Source organism: Mytilus californianus, unplaced genomic scaffold, assembly GCF_021869535.1.
Source record: "Mytilus californianus isolate M0D057914Y unplaced genomic scaffold, xbMytCali1.0.p SCAF_8, whole genome shotgun sequence".
NCBI classification, from domain to species: domain Eukaryota; kingdom Metazoa; phylum Mollusca; class Bivalvia; order Mytilida; family Mytilidae; genus Mytilus; species Mytilus californianus.
Window position 1 is genome coordinate 72,291,276 of NW_026262734.1, and position 21,921 is coordinate 72,313,196.

General features: G+C 33.1%; 1 protein-coding gene across 5 annotated transcripts in view; it reads right to left on the reverse strand.

The window, feature by feature from the left end:
* The window catches only part of LOC127712432 (rabphilin-3A-like), a 362,038-nt gene that overhangs the window by 80,729 nt on the left and 259,388 nt on the right, over positions 1-21,921 (reverse strand). For all 5 annotated transcript variants that reach the window (XM_052218873.1, XM_052218870.1, XM_052218874.1 and 2 more), the window contains one exon: positions 21,423-21,580. In XM_052218873.1, the coding sequence (XP_052074833.1) occupies positions 21,423-21,580 (158 nt within the window). The remainder of the gene's footprint in view (positions 1-21,422; positions 21,581-21,921) is intronic.

Below are 21,921 nucleotides of genomic sequence, written 5' to 3' on the forward strand. Positions count from 1 at the left end.
CTAAAACTGACAAAATCACAAACTAACATTTCAACTATGATATTAAAAGTCATCATACCATGGCTGAGGGGGTAGTGCCAAATAATCCCTATTGAAATGAGAAATGCGAATGCTTATACGATTGTATACCAAATATCATTGGTTATCATAAGCGGTTCCCCTTAAACTGACCTAATCACAAACTTTAACATATAAACTATGCAAAAGTTTCAAAATCAATAGACCATGAATGAGAGGGTGGGCCAATTAATTTCCATGCAAATGATATGTTCCAAAGCTTATACAATTGCATATCAAATATCACTGACTTATCATAAGTGCTTGCCCTTTAACTGACCTAATCATAAACTTTAACATGTAAACTATGCAAACGGTTCGAAGTCAATAGAACATGACTTAGGGTGCAAGGCCAAAAAATCTCCATGAAAATGAAACGTTGCATTACTGATTAAGCTGTATACCGGATATTATAGTGATTTACACTGACATAATCACAACCTTAAACAAATTATTGACGCCACCGCCGCCGAAAGCGGTATACCAAAGCCTTGATTTTTTTACTCAAAAGGCGAGACAAAACGTAATCAAAACTGTATTGATTTTTGCGTTTAAGACAATTAATTTTTAATACCCAAACCCACCTATTGTTTGTCGCAAAAATTGAAGTATTGATTAACACTTGTAAAAAAACATATGTATGAGTGAATGGTGTCCCCACAGACAGTAAAACTACCTGATAATTATATTTTTAATAATTTATTCAGTTCTTTTTGTTAATTAAAAAGGAGTAGGGGCATTAAAGTCCCGGTTTTGGCCCAAGAAAACAGAATGTTTGAAAACTATTTCAAATTGGTACATTATGTCTGAAATGCATAGAGTCAAGAAATATAAATGTAAAACATAATATTATTTATCTGATGACGTCACAATTACGTCATAATATTTCTCTAATTCTTCGTCAATTTATCCCTTTCTGCACCCATTGTATAAACAAAAATTTAATCAACGTGTGGTTCGTTTGATCTCAGTTCTTCATTGGTTAAAATCCGATTATGACGTCGAATTTTCTTGCTTTCCTCTGAATTTCCTATTGTGACGGCATGATAAGGCGACCATGCCTGATGACGTCACATAGAAAGAACACATCTTTTTGCAAATCATTCAAAAAGAAGGAATAAGTTTGCCTGCATATTGTTTGAAAATCATTAGAGAAACAGATTCCACCACCAAATCTCGTGTAATACGATATTTATCCACTCTCGATAGTTAAATTTTAAATATTTAAAACGCTCGGCGAGCCTCGCGTTTTAAATTTGAAAATTTAACTGTCTCGAGTGGATAAATATCGTATTACACTCAATGCAGTGGTAGAATCTATATGTATCGTTTTCATGAAAACGATGAAAAATACAGAATTTATGCAGTTTTCCATCGTTATTTCCATTATGGAAACATCGTGCGCAGCCAAGAAACAACAAAATAATTTAAGAGAAGCTTTATTATAACTATTGTCATAATCTCATCAAATATAAAGTTGTTTCTTGAGTGCGCACATACTTTGCCTATCTAAAATGTACTTTAAATTTGACGAAAACAAGGAAAAGCAAGATATTTTACAAAATAAACAAATTTCGTCACCTTGTACCTTAGTCTAGTTAGGACAAATTTAAGAATATGTATGATAATGTTTAAATTTGCAGTAATATTTGGGCCAAATAAGGGCCTTATTGCCCCTGCTCCTTTGCACTGGTATAAATAAATTTAAAACAATGTTATTACAGGGAAAGGACACTTCTCTATGCTATCAAACAATAAACATGTTACACTGTTCATCCTGGTATCTACGATGACTTTATTTCCTAGTCTGTTCTTAATAACATGAATATATTAAAGATATTAAAAACACAACTTTTCACAAACAGTAGCTTTTTAAAGTGAGGACGAATAGTTATATTTATTTTAAATATCACAGTATACAAGTTATATGGTTTTATAGCTAGCTAAACCTCCCATTTGTTTATAGTTCCGATAAATTGACAAATTGTAATTGTAATGTAACCAATAACATTTTAAAGTAATCAACCCTTTCCCCGCACTGTACAATTCAATGCTGTTAAGCTGCTGAGCAAAAATCAAGTCATTATCTTTTGTAGTAGTGGAAGAATGAGTGACATATTGAAAACTTATCATTTGACAGGAAGTGATTCTTCGAAGTTTACAGTGTGTTATGATATTGTAATTATCATGTTTATTTATCTTGGCCTAATTTGTTTTGTGTGGCCTTATAGTTGTTTACAAAATAATGTTATAATTGTGCAGTTTAGTAATCACTGGAACAATCATAGATACTGATGGAATGATTAGAACTTTCTATTTGACTTACATAATAATTCTGGAATTATCATAATCTACGATGTGTAATTTAAACTTCTACCGTATTCTAGAAGTTTCAGTTCTACAGTTTTCTAGGAGTTTCCCTTCTACAGTGTTCTAGAGATTTCCGTGACAACTATATATATACAGACACTAAAGTTAGACTTTCGGATTAGACATTAACATTCTTGTGTTCTCAGATGTTGGATTGACACTTTTATTTACGTTAACTACATCATAATAGATTGTGACTTATTCATATTGGACATAATATTCTGTTTGGATTCCCGCAACAGTGAAGAGAAGAATTCCGGATAAAGAAAAGACAAAAGGATCGGACATATATTTTAACAGTTAAGTTGACATTTCAATTTGTATAATATTCTTGTAAACTTGTGTTTAATAAATCTTGTTAAATTTTATTATTGATTTGTGCCTTTTGTTGGCTACAATTTAAAGGTGATTTCTGGCCGTAACAGAAATTGGGGGCTCGTCCGGGAGAACGTTAATATTAGATAAAACACATTTTCTGTATTTTATTGAATCAGAATTAGCCAACAAAATTCTACAAAATGGCATTTGATGCCGGTAAATTTTTGGAAACGCCAGACCTGAAAGGGTTTGTTTGATAAACTAAAGAAAGAAAAATTAGTTCTGCTTGCTAAACATCTACAAATAGATTTTAGAGTATCTATGAGAAAAAAAATTATAAAAAAATTGGTGATAGACCATTTAGTTGACGCCGAAATATTTGGTGAAGAGGCTCTTGAACTTAAGGTCGAAAATGTTGATGCTACCAAATTAAAACAGCTTGAATTAGAACATGAATTTAAATTAAAACAATTGGAAAACGAAATTAAAATAAAACAATTGGAAAAAGAAATAGAAGATGAATTTAAATTAAAACAGGCAGAACTTGAAATGAAGGAAAGGTTAGAGATGGAGAAGATAAAAGAAAAAGAAGATGAATTTAAATTAAAACAGGCAGAACTTGAAATGAGGGAAAGGTTAGAGATGGAGAAGATAAAAGAAAAAGAAGATGAATTTAAATTAAAACAGGCAGAACTTGAAATGAGGGAAAGGTTAGAGATGGAGAAAATAAAAATTGAAATGGTCAAAGTAGAAAGGAACACTAATGTAGAGTCAAAATCAGAATATTTTGATGCAGCAAAAAATTTACATTTGGTTCCCAGATTTTGTGAAAAAACAGTTGATAAATGTTTTCCACAGTTTGAGAAAATTGCTCAAAATTTGAAATGGCCAAAGCCTTATTGGACTACAATGCTGCAAAGTGTTTTTGAGGGCAAGGCCGCTGAAATTTACTCTGCACTTTCATCAGAAAATAGTTCTGATTATGACACGGTAAAACAGGAAGTTTTGAAAGCTTATGAGCTAGTGCCAGAAGCTTATAGACAGAAATTTAGGTCTTATAAAAAGTTTGATTCACAAACCTATGTTGAATTTGCTAGGGAAAAAGAAGATGTATTTGATACATGGCTTACGTCAAAGAAAATAGATAACAATTTTGATAAAATAAGACAATTAATGTTATTAGAAGAGTTCAAGCAGTGTGTTCATTTAGACTTAAAAACGCATTTAGATGACAAAACTGTTGAGACATTGTAAGATGCAGCTGTTGTTTCCGATAATTATACCCTTCCACATAAAAGAAGTTTCAAAGGTCAAAATTTTAATACTTCGAGCGGAAATTACAAAAATCAAAGTACTGAGCGTACTGATAGTAAGCCTGTTGCACAGAATAAGAGTCAGTCTAGTTATAATATGTCTAGTCCAAAATTTGATACTTTTGAGAAGTCACTTACTTGTGCTTATTGTAAGAAAAGTGGTCACCTGATGGCTGATTGTTTTAAACTCCAGAAGAAGAATGAAAGAGATAATAAGCCCAAGTCCAGTGCTTGTACGACACCCCTTGTTACCAATAAGTTGGAATGTCCTGCGAGTCAGGCTTGTAAGTCCAGTTTTTGTGATTACATGGAGGATTATAAACCCTTTATGTCTGATGGGTTTGTTTCTATTGTTGATAATACTACTCCTCAGCCTATTAAGATTTCACGGGACACTGGAGCTTCTCAGACTTTATTGTTAGAAGGTGTGTTGCCTTTGTCCGAGGAGACTTCTGTTGGTGCCTCCGTTTTGTTACAAGGTGTGGAGTTAGGTTGTATAGATGTTCCCCTCCATCGTATTTATCTGAAGTCAGAGTTGATTACTGGACCAGGTGTTGTGGGTGTTCGTCCTAATCTCCCTGTTGAGGGTGTTCATTATTGCTAGGAAATGGTATAGCTAGGAACAAAGTGGTTGCTGAACCAATTGTTACCAGTGAACCGGTGGTGGATGTTTAATCACCGGATGATGCTGCTGAACTGTATCCAGCTTGTGTTGTTACTAGGACGATGGCAAGAAAACAACAAAATGAGAATTTACAAGAAGACCAGTATGATTATATGGACCTTTCTGACACTTTCCTTGCCGACATTAAAGGTTCCTGTAGCTCAGAAAATTCCATAATAAAAACACCTAGTACAAACAAGCATGTAATTATGCCATGGCCAGACGTGAACAGCCATTCATTAAACAGAAGAACATTTGTAGAAAAACAAAATAAAGACCCTGATGTTCTTCAGCTCCGCAAGAGGGCTCAACCACAGGAGGAAGCAGACAAAGTGGCCGAATGTTACTATCATCAAGACGGCATTTTAATGAGGAAGTGGAGGCCCCCTGATGCTACCCCAGAGGAGGAATGGAGAGTGGTATACCAAGTGGTGGTGCCTAAATCTATAGGCAAGAAATTATTGGTCTTGTCCATGACACCTCCTTGGCTGGACATTTAGGTATAAGGAAGACTTGCCTTAAGATCTTGCAACATTTCTACTGGCCCAGACCTAGAAATGATGTCAAAGAATATTGCAAATCATGCCATATATGCCAGGTTGTTGGTAAGCCTAACCAGAAAATACCACCAGCACCACTTTTGCCAATTCCAGCCTTTGAAGAACCTTTCAGCCGAGTACTCATTGATTGCGTTGGACCTTTACCGAAGACCAAGACTGGAAATGAGTATTTATTGACGATTATGTGTACATCCACTCGCGTTCCTGAGGCTATTCCGCTAAGGAATATTAAGACACCAACTATTGTTAAAGCTCTTATCAAATTGTTCACGTTAGTAGGACTTCCTAAGTCTATACAGTCCGACCAGGGTTCAAATTTCATGTCAGGTTTATTTCAGCAGGTCGTTTACCTTAGAGCGTTTCCATCAAACATTGAATAACATGATTAGAACTTTTTGTCTTCAATTTGACAGGGACTGGGATGATGGTGTTCACTTTCTACTTTTTGCGGTCCGAGAGGCTGTTCAAGAATCCCTTTGTTTTAGCCCCTTTGAGTTGGTATTTGGTCAAACTGTAAGGGGACCTTTGAAATTGGTTAAGGAAAAATGGCTTACTGAACACACTGACTTGAATCTTCTAGACTATGTATCTAGATTTAAAGAAAAATTGTATACTGCTTGTCAAATTGCTCACAAAAACTTAAAAACTGTTCAGAATAAGATGAAAATATGGTATGATAAAGATGCCAGGGACAGAGTTTTTGAGCCTGGTGATAAGGTACTTGTATTTTTGCCAGTCCCTGGACATCCTTTACAAGCTAAATACTGTGGTCCTTATACAATAGAGATTAAAATTAAGGATTTGAATTATATTGTAAAAACACCAGGTCGGCGTAAACAAAATAGAGTGTGTCACATATATATGTTAAAACCATATTTTGAACGTACTAATGAAGGTGAGAGCAAACCAGTTGCCACTTTAGCCATGGTTAAATTGGAGAACAATCATGACAAACCAGATATAATTGAACCACCTTTTAATTCTAAAACTATGGAACAAACAGTTAGATTGAAAAATTCAGAAATTTGGTCAAATTTAGACTCAAAACATGCACATCTTACTTTTGATAGTAAAGAAAAATTGAAAACTTCGGTATTCTCTTTTAAAAATCTTTTTCTAGATGTGCCAAACAAAACAACGGCTGTTTGTCATGATGTCGATGTAGGTGATGCTTCTCCAATTAAGCAACATCCTTACCGGCTCAATCCACTAAAACTTGAATTTATGAGACAAGAAATTAAATATATGCTTGACAATGATATTATTGAACCGAGTAACAGTGAATGGAGCTCTCCTTGTGCCCAAACCTGATAAAACCTTCGTTTCGTTACTGATTTCAGAAAAGTAAATTCAGTTTCAAAATCTGATTCCTATCCGATTGCAAGGATAGACGATTGCATTGATAATATTGGGCATGCAAAATGTGTGAGCAAATTTGATTTATTGAAAGGTTACTGACAGGTACCTTTGACACAGAGGGCTCGTGAAATATCAGCTTTTGTAACACCAGATGGCTTATTTCAGTATACTGTCATGCCGTTTGGTATGAAAAGTGCTCCAGCTACATTTCAAAGAATGATTCATATTGTTATAAAAGATTCAGACTGTTGTTATGCTTATATTGATGATCTTATTGTATGTAGTGATAGCTGGGAAGATCATTTAACACATTTATATGTTACTTTTGATAGATTGTCACAATCAAATTTGACTGTTAATCTTGGTAAAAGTGAATTTTGTCAGGCCATTGTTGATTATTTAGGGCACACAGTTGGCCAAGGTCAAGTGAAACCTATTATGGCTAAAGTGGATGCAATTACCAAATTTCCTCCTCCTACAAATAAAAAAAACTTATGAGATATTTAGGCATGATTGGATTTTACAGGAAATTCTGTTCAAATTTTGCTACTGTTGTTCAACCAATGACTCATCTTTTACGGAAAGATTCTAAATACATCTGGAGTGATAATTGTCAAAACGCTTTTGAAAATAGCAAATCACTTTTAAGTAACAGTCCTGTTCTGATCACTCCAAACTTTGAAAAACAATTCAAACTTGCCATTGATGCAAGTGATGTAGGAGTTAGAGCCGTTTTATATCAAGAGACAGATGACAATGTTGAAAAACCTATATCATATTTTTCTAAGAAATTAGATAAACATCAGAAAAATTATTCAACTATTGAAAAAGAGTGTTTTGCACTGTTGTCTGCACTTCAACATTTTGATGTATATCTAAATCCCACTATGCATCCTATTCTTGTTTATACTGATCATAGTCCTCTCACCTTCATACAAAAAATGAGAAACAAGAACCAGAGGTTGACTAGGTTGAGTTTATTGTTACAGGAATATGATGTTATTGTGAAATAATTAAAGGTAAAGATAATGTAATAGCAGATGCTTTATCTAGATCTTATTAAAACACTGTATACATACATATGGCACACCTGAACCACTTTTATAGATAATCCTAGATTATCTCAGATAAACTAGGATTATCTCAGATAAACTAGGATTATCTCACTATTTTACATTAAGCTCAGATAAACCGGGATTATCTCGATTTTTTTCAGATAATCCCGGTTTATCTCAGAATTTTAAGATAAACCGGAATTTTCTCAGCTTAATGCATATTTGAGATAATTCATTATATTTCTCACAAAATTAGATAAATAATTAACTGGAGAAAATCTGGGATTATCTGAATATTCTGAGATAATCCGGGATTATCTGAGAATTTTGAGAAAATCGATTAACTGAAAAAAGGGAGCCAATAGAAAGCCACGACACATTGGAGGAAAATTTCATGGTCATAAGGGATAAGATATAGATACAATGGTGCATCTATATAGATAGAGAAGAATGAAAGATTACGTTCTTACGGGAAACGTTTTAGAAGTTTTAAATTTCCAAATTTGATAAAAATATCAATTGATTTATTCAGGATGTACATGTATGACAAGTGTATCGATAATAATGAAGATCAGAGGGATCTAGAATTTAGAAGTTTGTCTTGAGAGGTTTTTTTAAGAGAATTTGAATGTTTTATCCGTATTTGTCTTGATGAAGATAGTGAAATATGTTACATAAATCTGGCATCCGCACAATTACCTAGGACCAATAACTAAAATGTTCAAATAAGTCTAGCAAAGTTGAAATACACCATTTCGAAGTTCTAATGAGTTTCCTTTTAGAAAGTTATAATCTTTTAAAAAAAAATATTACGCGCCGTTTTTCTTTCCCTAATTTTCTCTATTAAAAGAGTGAAATATGGTGCAGGAATTTATCATCCATTTTATTGCAGTGTTACATTTTAGTACTTACTTGGTAAGTTGGATTATAAAGCGTTTTTGTCAATTGGATAATCTAATCATGATAGTGACAAATGCCCAATACCTGAAATATTTATTACCTTACAACTCTATTACATTGTTAATCAGTTTGTTTTTTTTAACGACACGTGGCCAATGCATAATTAATCTTTAAACAAACGTTGTTAAAACGGGGTTTTGATCCCTGAAGGACGCCACACTTTGCAATGAATTAGATCTATTCTTATTAACGTTTTCAAATTAAATAAACTGAATGGATTTCTTAAATTTCTCAAATGGCTGTAATATTATTACAAACAAAACGAAACGTTTATTTAACATTTTTTGCAACTTTTATCTTTATTTTTGTTCTAAGAAAACCTTTCTTGTTTGGTTAACTAGTATGTGTTGATTACATTCACTAATTACTATAGATCAGACGACCTAATTAAGGATTTGTATAGACCTAATCAACATGATAGTTGGTATTGAATATGATCATCGGTCATGCATGACATATTCCAAATAACGGTGCGTGTTAATAAACACTTCAATAATTTCTGAAATATTCAATTAATTTTATTCAAACAAAAATATTAAGATAAAAAAATAAATAATTTATCGGACGCATACCCTCAACGCCCACTAAAATATCTATGTGCACTCAGGAGGCCCTGAGCGGTTTTAAAACGTACCGCAAAATTATTACTTAAAATATTTTTTGTTGACTGTTAAATGAAATACATTTCAATTCACGGAGTGTCAGTGAGTTATAGTATATTTTACAAATGAGGGCCCCACTTTGGTAGTCCAACTTGAACACATTGGGCGATTGTATATATGCAATCAGGAACAGATGTATCCACGAAATTATAATAACATTTTATGAACTTGCCTGCTTTAATAAATCATGTTTTAGTTATAACATACACTTTTAATGTAATATTATTTATAAATCAATGTTTAAAATTCACATATATGTGCTAAGATTAAAACTTAATGTAATATTTGAATACTTTATTCTTGTAAAATTTTTCATTAATAAATACTGTTTAAACTAAGATTAAAATTTCATGTGTCATACGGTCATTCCAAGTGTCATTCGGTCATTCGTGTAAATAGGACACAAAAGAACGATTTAATAGTACTAGCAGTTTATAACCTAGTTCAACATGTTCAAAGTCAGTAAACTTTAATAGATATACAGAGTGGTGATAGATATGCAGAGTGGTGGTAGATATACAGAATGGTGATATATAAACGAAGTGGTGATAGATATACAGAATGGCGATAGATATACAAAGTGGTAGTAGATATACAGAGTGTTGATAGATATACAGAGTGGTGGTAGATATACAGAGTGGTGATAGATATACAAAGTGGTGATAGATATACAGAGTGGAGATAGATATGCAGAGTGATGGTAGATATACAGAGTGTTGATATATATACAGAGTGGTGATATATATACAAAGTGGTGATAGATATACAGAATGGTGATATATAAACGAAGTGGTGATAGATATACAGAATTGTGATAGATATACAGAGTGGTAGTAGATATACAGAGTGTTGATAGATATACAGAGTGGTGGTAGATATACAGAGTGGTGATAGATATACAAAGTGTTGATAGATATACAGAGTGGAGATAGATATGCAGAGTGGTGATAGATATACAGAGTGGTGATAGATATACAGAGTGGTGATAGATATAGAGAGTGGAGATAGATATACAGAGTGGTGATAGATATACAGAGTGGTGATAGATATAGAGAGGTTGTAGATATACAGAGTGGTGGTAGATATACAGAGTGGTGATAGATATACAAAGTGGTGGTAGATATGTAGAGTGGTGATAGATATACAGAATGGTGATATATAAACGAAGTGTTGATAGATATACAGAATGGTGATAGATATACAAAGTGGTGGTAAATATACAGAGTGGTGATAGATATACAGAGTGGTGGTAGATATACAGAGTGGTGATAGATATAAAGAGTAATGATAAATATACAAAGTGGTGATAGATATATAAAGTTGTAATAGATATGCATGCAGAGTGGTGGTAGATAAACAAAGTGGTGATAGATATACAGAGTAGAGATAGATATGCAGTGTGGTGGAAGATATACAGAGTGGTGATAGATATTCAGAATTGTGATAGATATACAGAGTGGTGATAGATATACAGCGTGGGGATATATATACAGAGTGTTGATAGATATACAGAGTGGTGATATATATACAGGGTGGTGGTAGATATACAGGATGGGGATAGATGTACAGAGTGGAGATAGATATACAGAGTGGTAATAGATAAACAGAGTGGTGATAGATATACAAGATGGGGGTAGATATACAGAGTGGTGGTAGATATACAGAGTGGTGATAGATATACAAAGTGGTGATAGATATATAAATTGGTGATAGATATGTAGAGTGGTGGTAGATATACAGAGTGGTGGTAGATATACAGAGTGTTGAAAGATATACAGAGTGGTGATAGATATACAGAGTGGAGACAGATATGCAGAGTAGTGGTAAATATACAGAGTGGTGATAGATATACAGAGTGGAGATATATAAAGTGGTGAGAAATATGCAGAGTGGTGGTAGACATACAGAGTGGTGGTAGATATAAAGAGGGATGATAGATATACAGAGTGGTGGTTGATATACAGCGTGGGGATAGATATACAGAGTGGTGATAGATAAACAGAGTAGTGGTATATATACAGGTTGGTGGTAGATATACAGAGTGGTGATAGATATACAGAGTGGTGATAGATATACAGAGTGGAGATATATAAAGTGATGAGAGATATGCAGAGAGGTGGTAGATATACAGAGTGGTGGTAGATATAAAGAGTGATGATAGATATACAGAGTGGTGGTTGATATACAGAGTGGGGATAGATATACAGAGTGGTGATAGATATACAGAGTAGGGATAGATATACAGAGTGGTGATAGATATACAGAGTGGGGGTAGATATACAGAGTGGTGGTAGATATACAGAGTGGTGGTAGATATACAAAGTGATGATAGATATATAAATTGGTGGTAGATATACAGAGTGGTGGTAGATATACAGAGTGTTGAAAGATATACAGATTGGTGATAGATATACAGAGTGGAGATAGATATGCAGAGTAGTGGTAGATATACAGAGTGGTGATATACAGAGTGGTGATAGATATACAGAGTGAAGATATATAAAGTGGTGAGAGATATGCAGAGTGGTGGTAGATATACAGAGTGGTAGTAAATGTACAGAGGGATGATAGATATACAGAGTGGTGATTGATATACAGAGTGGTGATAGATATACCAAGTGGTGATAGATATACATAGTGGTGATAGATATGCAGAGTTTTGATAGATATACAGAGTAGTGATATATATAAACAGAGTGGTGATAGATATACAAAGTGGTGATAGTTATACAGAGTGATGATAGATATACAGAGTGTTGATAGATATACAGAGTGGTGATAGATATAAAGAGTAATGATAAATATACAGAGTGGTGGTAGATATATAAAGTGGTGATATATATGCAGAGTGGTGGTAGATATACAAAGTGGTGATATATATACAGAGTGGTGATAGATATGCAGAGTGGTGGTAGATATACAGAGTGGTGATCGATATACAGAGTGGTGATAGATATACAGAGTGGTGATAGATATACAAAGTGGTGATAGATATATATAAAGTGGTGATAAATATACAGAGTGGGGGTAGATATACAGAGTGGTGGTAGATATACAGAGTTGTGATAGATATACAAAGTGGTGGTAGATATACAGAGTGGTGATAGATATACAGAGTGGTGGTAGATATACAGAGTGGTGATAGATATACAAAGTGGTGGTAGATATACAGAGTAGTGATAGATATGCAGAGTGGTGGTAGATATACAAAGTGGTGATAGATATACTGAGTAGAGATATTGTATTCTAGCTTCGAAGGCCGTACGGTGACCTATAGTTGTTAGTTTAAACATATTTTATTGTTCAAAAATGACAAATGGATTAGACACAAGTTTTTCAACTTAGTAACGTCTTCTCCAATTGCAGATAGATATACAGAATGGTGATATATAAACGAAGTGGTGATAGATATACAGAATGGTGATAGATATACAGAGTGGTAGTAGATATACAGAATGGTAATAGATATACAGAGTGGAAGTAGATATACAGATTGTTGATAGATATACAGAGTGGTGGTAGATATACAGAGTGGTGATAGATATATAAAGTGGTGAAAGATATACACAGTGGAGATAGATATGCAGAGTGGTGGTAGATAAACAGAGTGGTGATAGATATACAGAGTGGTGATAGATATATAAATTTGTAATAGATATGCAGAGTGGTGGTAGATAAACAAAGGGGTGATAGATGTACAAAGTGGAGATAGATATGCAGAGTGGTGGTAGATATAGAGTGGTGATAGATATACCATTGGTGATATATATATAAAGTGGTGATAGATATGCAGAGTGGTGGTAGATATACAAAGTTGTGATAGATATTCAGAGTGGAGATAGATCTGCAGAGTGGTGGTAGATATACAGAGTGGTGATAGATATACAGAGTGGTGATAGATATACAAAGTTGTGATAGATATGAAAAGTGGTGGTAGATATACAGAGTGGTGGTAGATATACAGCGGGGTGTTAGATATACAAAGTGGTTATAGATATACAGAGTGGTGATACATATAGAGAGTGGTGATAGATATACAAAATGGTGATAGATATATAAAGTGATGATAGACTGTGATATGCAGAGTGTTGGTAGATATACAGAGTGGTGGTAAATGTACAGATGGTTGATAGATATACAGAGTGGTGATAGATATACAGAGTGGTAATAGATATGCAGAGTGGTGGTAGATATACAGAGTGGTGATAGATATACAAAGGGGTGATAGATATACAAAATGATGATAGATATACAGAGTGGTGGTAGACATACATAGTGTTGATAGATATACAGAGTGGTGGTAGATATACAGAGTGGTGATAGGTATACAAAGTGGTGATAGATATACAGAGTGGAGATAGATATACAGAGTGGTGATAGATATAAAATGTGGTAATAGATATATAAAGTTGTGATATATATGCAGAGTGGTGGTAGATATACAAAGTGGTGATAGATATACAGAGTAGAGATAGATATGCAGAGTGGTGGTATATATACAGAGTGGAGATAGATATACAGAATGGTGATAGATATACAGAGTGGTGATAGATATACAGCGTGGGGATAGATATACAGAGTGGTGATAGATAAACAGAGTAGTGATATATATACAGGTTGGTGGTAGATATACAGGATGGGGATAGATATACAGAGAGGTGATATATATACACAGTGGTGATAGATATACCGAGTGGTGACAGATATACAGATTGGAGATAGATATATAGTGTGGTGATAGATATGCAGAGTGGTGATAGATATACAAAGTGGTGATAGATATACGGAGTGGTGATAAATATACAGAGTAGTGATAGACATACAGAGTGGTGATAGATATACAGAGTGGTGGTAGATATAAAGAGTGGTGGTAGATATACATAGTGGGGGTAGATATACAGAGTGATGGTAGATAAACAGAGTGGTGATAGATATACAAAGTGGTGATAGATATATAAATTGGTGATAGATATGCAGAGTGTTGAAAGATATACAGAGTGGTGATTAATATACAGAGTGTTGATAGATAAACAAAGTGGTGATAGATATACAGAGTGGAGATAGATATACAGAGTAGTGATAGATATGCAGAGTAGTGGTAGATATACAAAGTGGTGATAGATATATAAATTGGTGATAGATATGCAGAGTGGTGGTAGATATACAGAGTGCTGATAGATATACAGAGTGGTGATAGATATACAGAGTGGTGATAGATAAACAAAGTGGTGATAGATATATAAAGTTGTGATAGATATGCAGAGTGGTGGTAGATATACAGAGGGGTGATAGATATACAGAGTAGAGATAGATATACAGAGTGGTGATAGATATACAGAGTTGAGATATATAAAGTGGTGAGAGATATGCAGAGTGGTGATAGATATACAGAGTGGTGATATTTATAGTAGGAACTTGTTGAATGTCTTATAGTGATGGCAAATACATGTTGAATGTCCTATATCTAAAGCAGGTACTTGTTTAATATCCTATTGGTATAGTAGGTACTTGTTGAATGTTCTATATAGCAGTATATAATAGGTACGTGTTGAATTCCTATTGTTATACTAGGAACTTGTTGAATGTCCTATAGTTATAGCAGTTCCTTGGTGAATGTCCCAAAGTTATAGCAGGTACTTGTTGAATGTCCTTTAGTCATAGATGGTACTCGATGAATGTCCTATTGATTTCCCGTGTGGGTTATGGTTACCAGAAGTAGAGGTATGCATGGTATCTAAAATTACCCATAGCACTAGACCAGTAAACGTTTTGAAGCATTAAGGTAGAAGGTGTCTGGTTTTTCACAACGACCACCTGAACTATTACCGGCTGTCGGCCATGGTAATAGAGGTAGAGATAGAGTTAGGCATTGACCTCTAAAATGGACCAAATCATTTATACATTTAAAAATTATAAACCAAATTCATGAAAAAATCCCACACAGTGATTTTTTTCTGAGACTTATTTTTCTACATTCCAATACACTATGACAGCATATTGTTTTGGTCTCGTAAACACCACAAAGGACCTACTTTGAGCACAAAAAAACACAATGTAGCAGAAAGGACCACAAAGGAGTTTATAAGAGCACGAAGGACCTTATAATCACTGTTTTGTAAGGAAATAGTTTTTTTTTAAATCTGTATTTCAGAAATGTCAATATATGCTTTGCTTTATCAAATTTTATTTTGGACAAAAACAAAGAATCTACAGAAATGTTCTTACTTTATGAATCTTAATTTGCTGTGAGGAACAAAAAGTGCACATGGTGCAATAAAAAAAAAGGTGCAATAAAAAAAGGACTGCACAGCTGTCTTTTGGGTATATGTTTCATATTGATCATTATTGATGAAACAGATAATATACCTGTCTAGATAACCTCGATATGTAATTGTAATAAAAGTATATCATCATTCCGTGAAATATATGGCCTTGAAGAATGTATTTATGAAAAACTCTCTAAACTTTATACCTTATATATATATATTTCTCCCTTTTTTACATCAACAAACGATGAACGATGTCTTTGGTCGTCGCTTGTGTAAATGTTTATTAAATATATATCATTGTATTTGATAAAGTTTATAAGTTTTTAAAGACTGCATTTTTTAACACCGAAATTTGAAAATGTCATGTTTTAAATACTATCATTCAATACACTAAATATAGTTGACCTATTGCTGATAAATTCTAAAAAAACAGACTTATTGCATATAGTATTAGAAAAAAAGACCAAAACTCAGAAACTTAACTTTGACAACCGAACCATGAAAATGAGGCCAAGGTCAGATGACACCTGCAAGCTAGACATGTACACCTTACAATCATTCCATACACCAAATATAGTAGACCTATTGCATACAGTATAAGAAAAACAGACCAAAACACAAAACTTATCTATAACCACTGAACCATGAAAATGAGGTCAAGGTCACATGACACCTACCAGTTGGACATGTACACCTTACGGTCCTTCCATATACCGAATATACTTGACCTATTGCTTATAGTATCTGAGATATAGACTTGACCACCAAAACTTAACCTTGTTCACTGATCCATGAAATAAGGTCGAGGTCAAGTGAAAACTGTCTGACGGACATGAGGACCTTGCTAGGTACGCAAACACAAAACATAGTTATCATGTTACTCATAACAAGAGAGAAATTATCATTACAAAAAATCTTAACTTTTTTTCAAGTAGTCACTGAACCATGAAAATGAGGTAAAGGACAATGGACATGTGACAAACGGAAACTTCGTAACATGAGACATCTATATACAAAGTATGAAGCATCCAAGTCTTCCACCTTCTAAAATATAAAGTTATTAAGAAGTTAGCTAACGCCGCCCTATGTCGAGCTTTCTGCGACAAAAGTCGCAGGCTCGACAAAAATCCAACTGATTGTCTAAAAAGATAAGTCCTTCCTTAAATATGATCAAAGAAACAGTTTTTTTATCACTGGATTGTGATTTTATGTCTTGTGTTAAAATATGCTAGTTTTCGAGTCAAAAGAGATTATTAGAATAAAAAATTAGAGAAAAAGATTGAACAGAAACCATAAGAATATAAATCTTTCAAAATTTCTTTTTCGTGCATGAATTAAAATATTGTTTTGAACAGTCTTAAACAAACTTTTATTACTTTTTTCCTGTTATGTGAACATTTATTGGGGGCAGTTGTTATATATTTGCAATATAACAGGTAAAGCTTTGACAATCATGTCACCTGTAATTACATTTACCTGTAAAAATTAAACTTTTTGGTTCAAGATTTAGAAACAGAACGAAGAGGTTTTCTCCTGTTTCTTAGCCACGGGTGTCATTCGGTTTATCGAGAGAAATGATCGTGAAAGAATATCAAACGGTGGTCAAGTATTGCGAGACGGTCGTGAAAGCTCTGATACCGGATCTTGAATGTAATTAAATGTAAATTCTACTTCAGAATGTGTGAAAAAATCGCTGAATTTTCAAAATGCGGAACAAATCCGAACAAAAAATATGCTGTCAAAATGATTCAACTTCCTCAACATTACTGTGCAATAAGATAAAGAAAATATACAGTACTTTATGAAAAAAACACAAAAGACACAATGCATGTCTATGGGATTAATTAAAAAACACGTTTTTTGTACCTATAATGGTCATATTTCAATATATCATGATATATTTGAAATCTAATCTTTGTTGTGTCCGAAAGTACAGTAAAATAAAAGTATGCTCCTCCCTCAAAATCGTTCATTTGTTTATGAAAACCTTGAATTTTGTTGATTTCTCATCAAACTTGATCGTGAAAGATCAGGCAACGCATTATTTTGAACGTGAAAGATAAAGCGTGACCAGACTTAATAATCAGAAATCAATATTTCTTTTACCACTTGATATACCTGCAACTGGTTGAAGCCTGTAACGTTTTTGATAAGAACGAACATGGAAGCTGTTATTTGTTTTTTAAATTCAACACTTTACCTCTAAAGTTAAAAAAAATAATAACTTGAAACGTGTCTAAATCAGTGTGAAAAATTCAGCTCTGAGAATCGGACTAGTACAAATCAGGCAGACCGCCATTTTTTAGCCAATAATATGGGTATGCAACGTTTAAACCAAAAAGTTAACCATCAACCAAAAACTTATAGCAAAAACAGCATCTTTCATGAAAAATTTGATATTGAACGATAACCAACATTTTGTGCAACAATACTTTCTTAAGTTATATATATCTTTGTATACAACGTAGCAGATGTGGATTGATTTCCAATGAGATAACTATATATTACAGACTAAAGAATACCAGAGCGCAAATGCTGAAATGTCTCGTCTGCTTTTCTTATGATAGTATATTTGTTGAACTTCTGTAATATTAAGGGTTTTACTAGAAGTGTCACATACGCTTAAAATTGTCAATGATTCATAAAAAGAGGTCAAGGTCAGATGAACCATGACATACAGATCTCTACAAAAATCCCGTACACCAAATATAGGTGTTCCGATGCTTACAGTACCTTAGAAACTGACAAATGTAAAAGTTATGTTTGGCCAATTAATTCGGAGCATGAGGTCGAAAGTATATGAACCCTGACCGACAGTCAGACACAGACATCTTACTATCATTCAATATATCAAATACAATTGACGTCATATATGAAACATGCAGACAGACATGTACACCATACACCAAATACCGTGGCCCTATAGCATACAGGTATGTAAGCTTTATAAATATAATGGGCATAAAAATGAGAATTCAAAGTTATAAATACAAAATAAAACATCTTAATATATAAAAAAAAACAATACTTATGAAGGACGGACAAATGGACTGGTATTGATACAATTTACCAAGTCTGTGTGGTATTATAAGATATTATATCCAATGGCATTGCACGATTATAGCCTTATTCATCAACAAAAGAGACCCGGGTCAGTCATGCCAATCTAGTTTTTTTAATACCAATAACAAATATTAATTATCATATAATTGAAGAATAATTTGAACGTCTTCGTAGCATCAGATCTCTCACGATCCTTTTCACGATCTTCAAAAACCGGTACGTGATCTTTAACGATCCGAAATATCAATTTTGTTTAAATATTTCTATTTTTTACCAAGTTTCAGATTATGTTTATACAAAATAACTATGAGAACCATTTGATGCATTCAAATAGAATGCCCTTTTTCGAAGAAAAATAGTTTATTTTATTAGAATTTGTGAAAATATCATGTTTGTTTACATTTTTGATGTCACTGAAATGTCGAGGAGCAATATGCCTTTTGTTGTTTTGTAAAAACTATGTACTTTTAGAACTAGATTTTCTCACATACTGATCATAATGTTGAACCATTTTGACAGACAGTTTTATTTTGTTGTAAATTTGTCCGTGTAATTAATTAAATTAGATTATTTACTGACTTTTCATATGTCTTCTCGATTAAATTTCTTTCACGATCCGATACCAGAGCTTTCACGAACGTCACGCAATACTTGACCTCCGTTAGATATTCTTTCATTATCATTTCTCTCGATAAACCGAATGACACCCGTGTTAGCGAGTACACACACATTTTGTATTTCAGACAATTTACATTTATTGTTTATATCCTACAATTATTAACTGGCGCTTTAAGGTTCGTGGCATATAAACTCTTATGTATTTAATTATTTTGAAAACAAAATGAAAATTATGTCTTATGAATAACCATGATGAAATAATTGTTTTTTCCATAATTGAATCGTGCATTACTTGTGTATTGGATTACTTAGTTGCCTTCTTTCTAGTGTTATCCATTTTGTTTACTGACAAATGACGAGATAATGCAATAGTTAAAATTAAATATTTTACAAAACTTTGTCACGATTAAAAAATTAAAACCGACTGAATAAATTAAAATATGAGAATTCAATGATTATCGATGTCGAAATTAGCCGTCGGTAATAAACAGTCAGTTTGTGTAAAAGAAATAGCTACCAAATTTGTTTATTATGTATGTACAAAGTATATGTATATTGTATATAATCAGCCCTTCTGTATATTACTTGTTTTTATAATTGATTCAACAAATTTCGCTTGTCCAGGTGTCAATAACGGTGATGTTCACACAACGAGTAGTGATAAATGACACAATAACACAGCGATCGATCAATAATATAAGTAAAAATTGCGTGCCGTATGCTGAATGTCGCCCCTCCTCTGAAAAAGGACGCTAATTTTTATATAAAATCTCGCAAAATTATGACCCATATTTTGGCACATCCCCGTTCATCCAATAATAGGAAGTGAATTCGTCATCATCATGGTTTCAAAGAGAAAGTAAAACGTTAAACGCCGGATTGTCGTCCAATTTAAACACTCGTTACATTGTTCTTTTGTATATTTAGAATCCGAGATAAACCTAGATTTTCTCGAGAAATGAGATAATTCATTATCTGAAATTGAAAAAAAAAATTATCTGGAGATAAATTAGGATTATCTGAAAATAGCTCAGAAAAACCTAGATTTTCTTAATATTTTGAGATAAACCGGGATTTTCTCCAGATAATGAATTTTCTGTATTTTCTGAGATAAACTAGGATTTTCTCGAATTTGAATTAAGCTGAGATAATCTTAGTTTATCTGAGATAAACCGGGATTATCTGAGATAATCCTAGTTTATCTGAGATAATCTAAGATTAATTAATAAAAGTGGTTCAGGCGTGCCATACATACATGTACTATATATTTTTGTATATACTGTTCATGAAAAGTTCTCTTTACACTCAAACTTCTTTTAAGAGGGGAGGTGTTATGATATTGTAATTATCATGTTTATTTATCTTGGCCTAATTTGTTCTGTGTGGCATTATATATTTTTTTTTTACAAAATAATGTTATAATTGTGCAGTTTAAAAATCACTGGAACAATCATAGATACTGATGGAATGATTAGAACTTTCTATTTGACTTACATAATAATTCTGGAATTATCATAATCTACGATGTGTAATTTAAACTTCTACCGCATTCTAGAAGTTTCAGTTCTACAGTTTTCTAGGAGTTTTTCTTCTACAGTGTTCTAGAGATTTCCGTGACAACTATATATATACAGACACTAAAGTCAGACTTTCAGATTAGACATTAACATTCTTGTGTTCTCAGATGTTGGATTGACACTTTTATTTACGTTAACTACGTCATACTAGATTGTGACTTATTGGACATAATATTCTGTTTGGATTCCCGCAACAGTGAAGAGAAGAATTCCGGATAAAGAAAAGACAAAAGGATCGGACATATATTTTAACAGTTAAGTTGACATTTCAATTTGTATAATATTCTTGTAAACTTGTGTTTAATAAATCTTGTTAAATTTTATTATTGATTTGTGTCTTTTGTTGGCTACAATTTAAAGGTGATTTCTGGCTGTAATAAGTGTGACCAATCCCAAAAATGACCACACATCTCTTTCAAGCTGCTGACCAAATATGACGCTATTATGTTCAGTTGTAGCTGAAAAAGTGTGGTCTAAATATTAGTTGGACGAATAGACAAACATAAGGACGAACAAAGAGATGGACAAGGTCAATGCAATATAGCTGTTTTTAAGGGAAATGCATTAATAAACTTACAATTTCACGTAAGGATCTGAATAGCCATTAGCATCACAAGCTGCTAGTCCCACACATCGGATAACATAAACATAGAGAGCATTTTTCCTAGGGTCATACTTTAATCCTAAAAGAATTCTACCTCTGTCGTTGGCCAAGAGATCATCGTCTTTTTCTGTCTGAAAAAAAAACATTTAAAAAATGTAAAGCATAATCGTTTTAGTAAATAGACTTGTGTTGTTTTCCCCAATGTGAATCATATAATTGAAGATGAGAATTTTATTTCCCCTAAAAAATCAAAGATATAACCAGTCAAACCGGTTCATAAAGGGCACTCAAGTGAAGGCAGGTAAATGCCCTTAATGGACATGTGTCCTTTATAAAGAGGTTGTTGATGGAACCACATCACTTGTTTGTTTTATTAATGTACATTTATTGTATACATTTATCTTTTGCTAAATTCCTTTTCTATGACCCAGTGTTTAGACTAATAAAATGTTTACTTTATTTAATATGAAAA